This window comes from Panicum virgatum, chromosome 2K, assembly GCF_016808335.1.
Source record: "Panicum virgatum strain AP13 chromosome 2K, P.virgatum_v5, whole genome shotgun sequence".
Taxonomy (NCBI): domain Eukaryota; kingdom Viridiplantae; phylum Streptophyta; class Magnoliopsida; order Poales; family Poaceae; genus Panicum; species Panicum virgatum.
The window spans coordinates 4,730,648-4,732,780 of NC_053137.1; the positions used below are offsets into that span (position 1 = coordinate 4,730,648).

At 48.5% G+C, this 2,133-nt stretch overlaps 1 protein-coding gene across 1 annotated transcript; it reads left to right on the forward strand.

Moving 5' to 3' along the window:
• The first annotated feature begins 809 nt into the window (after nt 1-809).
• On the forward strand, nt 810-1,762 carry LOC120695861. The gene has a single exon (XM_039979077.1). It carries the CDS (start codon nt 816-818, stop codon nt 1,551-1,553), a length of 738 nt encoding a protein of 245 aa, XP_039835011.1. The 5' UTR covers nt 810-815; the 3' UTR covers nt 1,554-1,762.
• Nucleotides 1,763-2,133: the final 371 nt, after the last annotated feature.

Genomic DNA, 2,133 nt, shown 5'->3' on the forward strand with positions numbered 1-2,133 from the left:
TAACTTGATCATCCAAGCTGTCATTTCCTTAAGTCTCTCTATCTAACAATACACTACCACCACCACCCCCATCCACTTCTCATGATCTGTAGAACCCAATGCTCTATATATTTAGCTTAGTCGAAGCCATCGTAGCGTTACACACACTCTCGACTCCATTATTCCATTCGGTTCTGGTAGCTTCTTGCCTTCCCCATCTGTTTTGCTACTCTTAAATTTTGTTTTGCATCATTGTGGCATGCAGGAAGAGCACCGTGAAGGATTGTTCCAGGTCTCTTCTCTTCAATGTTACATATTTATTCATTATGTTCTGATATTGACACTATGTTTGGTTTCTCCTTAATATTTTACTATTTGATACAACTATATTTGTACAACTATATTTCCAATTATCAACATTTCACACACAACTGCATTCCTCACATTTCATTTAAAAAAAATATTTGCATAAATTTCACTTAGCCAAAGAGTCGATACAAAGTCGAATCACTTCACAAAATGATGCAGACTTTTTCCATTTTCTCCTAGAATAAAATTAAAGCAATCTTGTCATACCAATTACGATTCCTCTTTTTATCAGTTTCATCAACTTGAATTTTTTATATGTACTTCAATTTTAGTATTTAAGCATATCTTATATACAACCATGCTATATATCTCCAATGCTAAAATTGACTACAACTTCATATCTCCATCTTTTCAATACACTCAACTTCAACATTTTTGTCTACAAATCCCGCAGCAACGCGCGGGGTATTCAACTAGTAAAATAAATTTCCCCTTCCTTATCCGCTACCTGTTGGGCCGAGCGGCCCATGACTTTATGGGCCCGAAACGAGCCCGAGGCCCACAGCCAACGAGCCCACAGCCCACGAGAAATAAACCTCCCCCTCGGTCTCGGAGACCAAGAAGTCCAAGAACCAAACTCCTCGGTGCGGCGGCGGCGGGACGCCATCTTCTTATTCTTCTTCTTCCTCCCCAAGAAGCTCCCCGCCACCTCGCACGCGCGCAGATCGCACCGAAGGCAATGGAGTCTCCCGAGCCCGCCGCGCAGCCCAGCCCCGCGCAAGAGCCCTCCACGCCAGCCGCGGCTGGGCGAGAAGAGGCGCCGCGGGAACCGGTCCCGGAAGCAGCCGCGGCGGCGGAGGCGGCGGAGGAGGCGGAGAAGGTGGAGGGGGAAGGGGGAGGAGGAGGAGGAAGGAGAGTGCGGGTTCTGCCTCTTCATGAAGGCCGGGGGCTGCAAGGACGCCTTCGTGGCGTGGGAGGAGTGCGTCGAGGCGGCGCAGAAGGAGGGCGCCGACATGGTCGAGCGCTGCTACGAGGTCACCGCCAACCTCAAGACGTGCATGGAAGCGCACGCCGACTACTACGCGCCCTTGCTCCAGGCCGAGCAGGCCATCAACGAGCGCGCCGAGGCCGCCGCCGCCGCCGCGGAAGGGGAGCCAGCGTCCGATGGGGAGAAGAAGGGAGAGGCCGTGCCGCAGCAGGATGCTCCCGCATCGCCGGCCTCCGGCGAGGGGAACAAGGGAGAAGCAGTTGCCGAGAAGGTTTGAGTAACTAACAATTGGTAGATTGGTTATTTAGGTTCATACTTCCTGAGGTTAATTTTTGGTTCCCTTTGTGGGGGAAATAAGGCTGTTCCACGCTTAATTGTTGGAACGATGCTCAATTGCTGGGACGTGGCATTCAATTTACGGAAGAAATTTTGATACTGTGCTGATCTTGATAATGCTACCTGTTGATTTATCTCTTTCCACTGAAACTGTTGGGATTGCTGGCTCTATTCGTGCATTGCAACTGCAAAAGCCTCGTTTGTTGTTTGCAAAATCTTGTTGCTGGGTTGTGCATTAAAAATATTCCACTAGTAACTGCAATGTTTAAGAGAGATGTGTTGAGATTATTCTACTGGATAGGCCTGAGAAAATCTTGCAAGTGGCCTTCATGATAATCTTGCATAGTCAGAGATTGGTGCTTTTGTGTTTTGAAATCCAATGCTTGGTAAGTCTTGGGGGGGGGGGGGGGGGGCGGTGGGGGGGGGGATCATATTTGGTAAGTCGTAACTGTGGTGTTCTAAACTGAGATTAAACCTTTGATCTGTAATTCGCAGTGGTGACTGAACTGTTAAAGAATTCT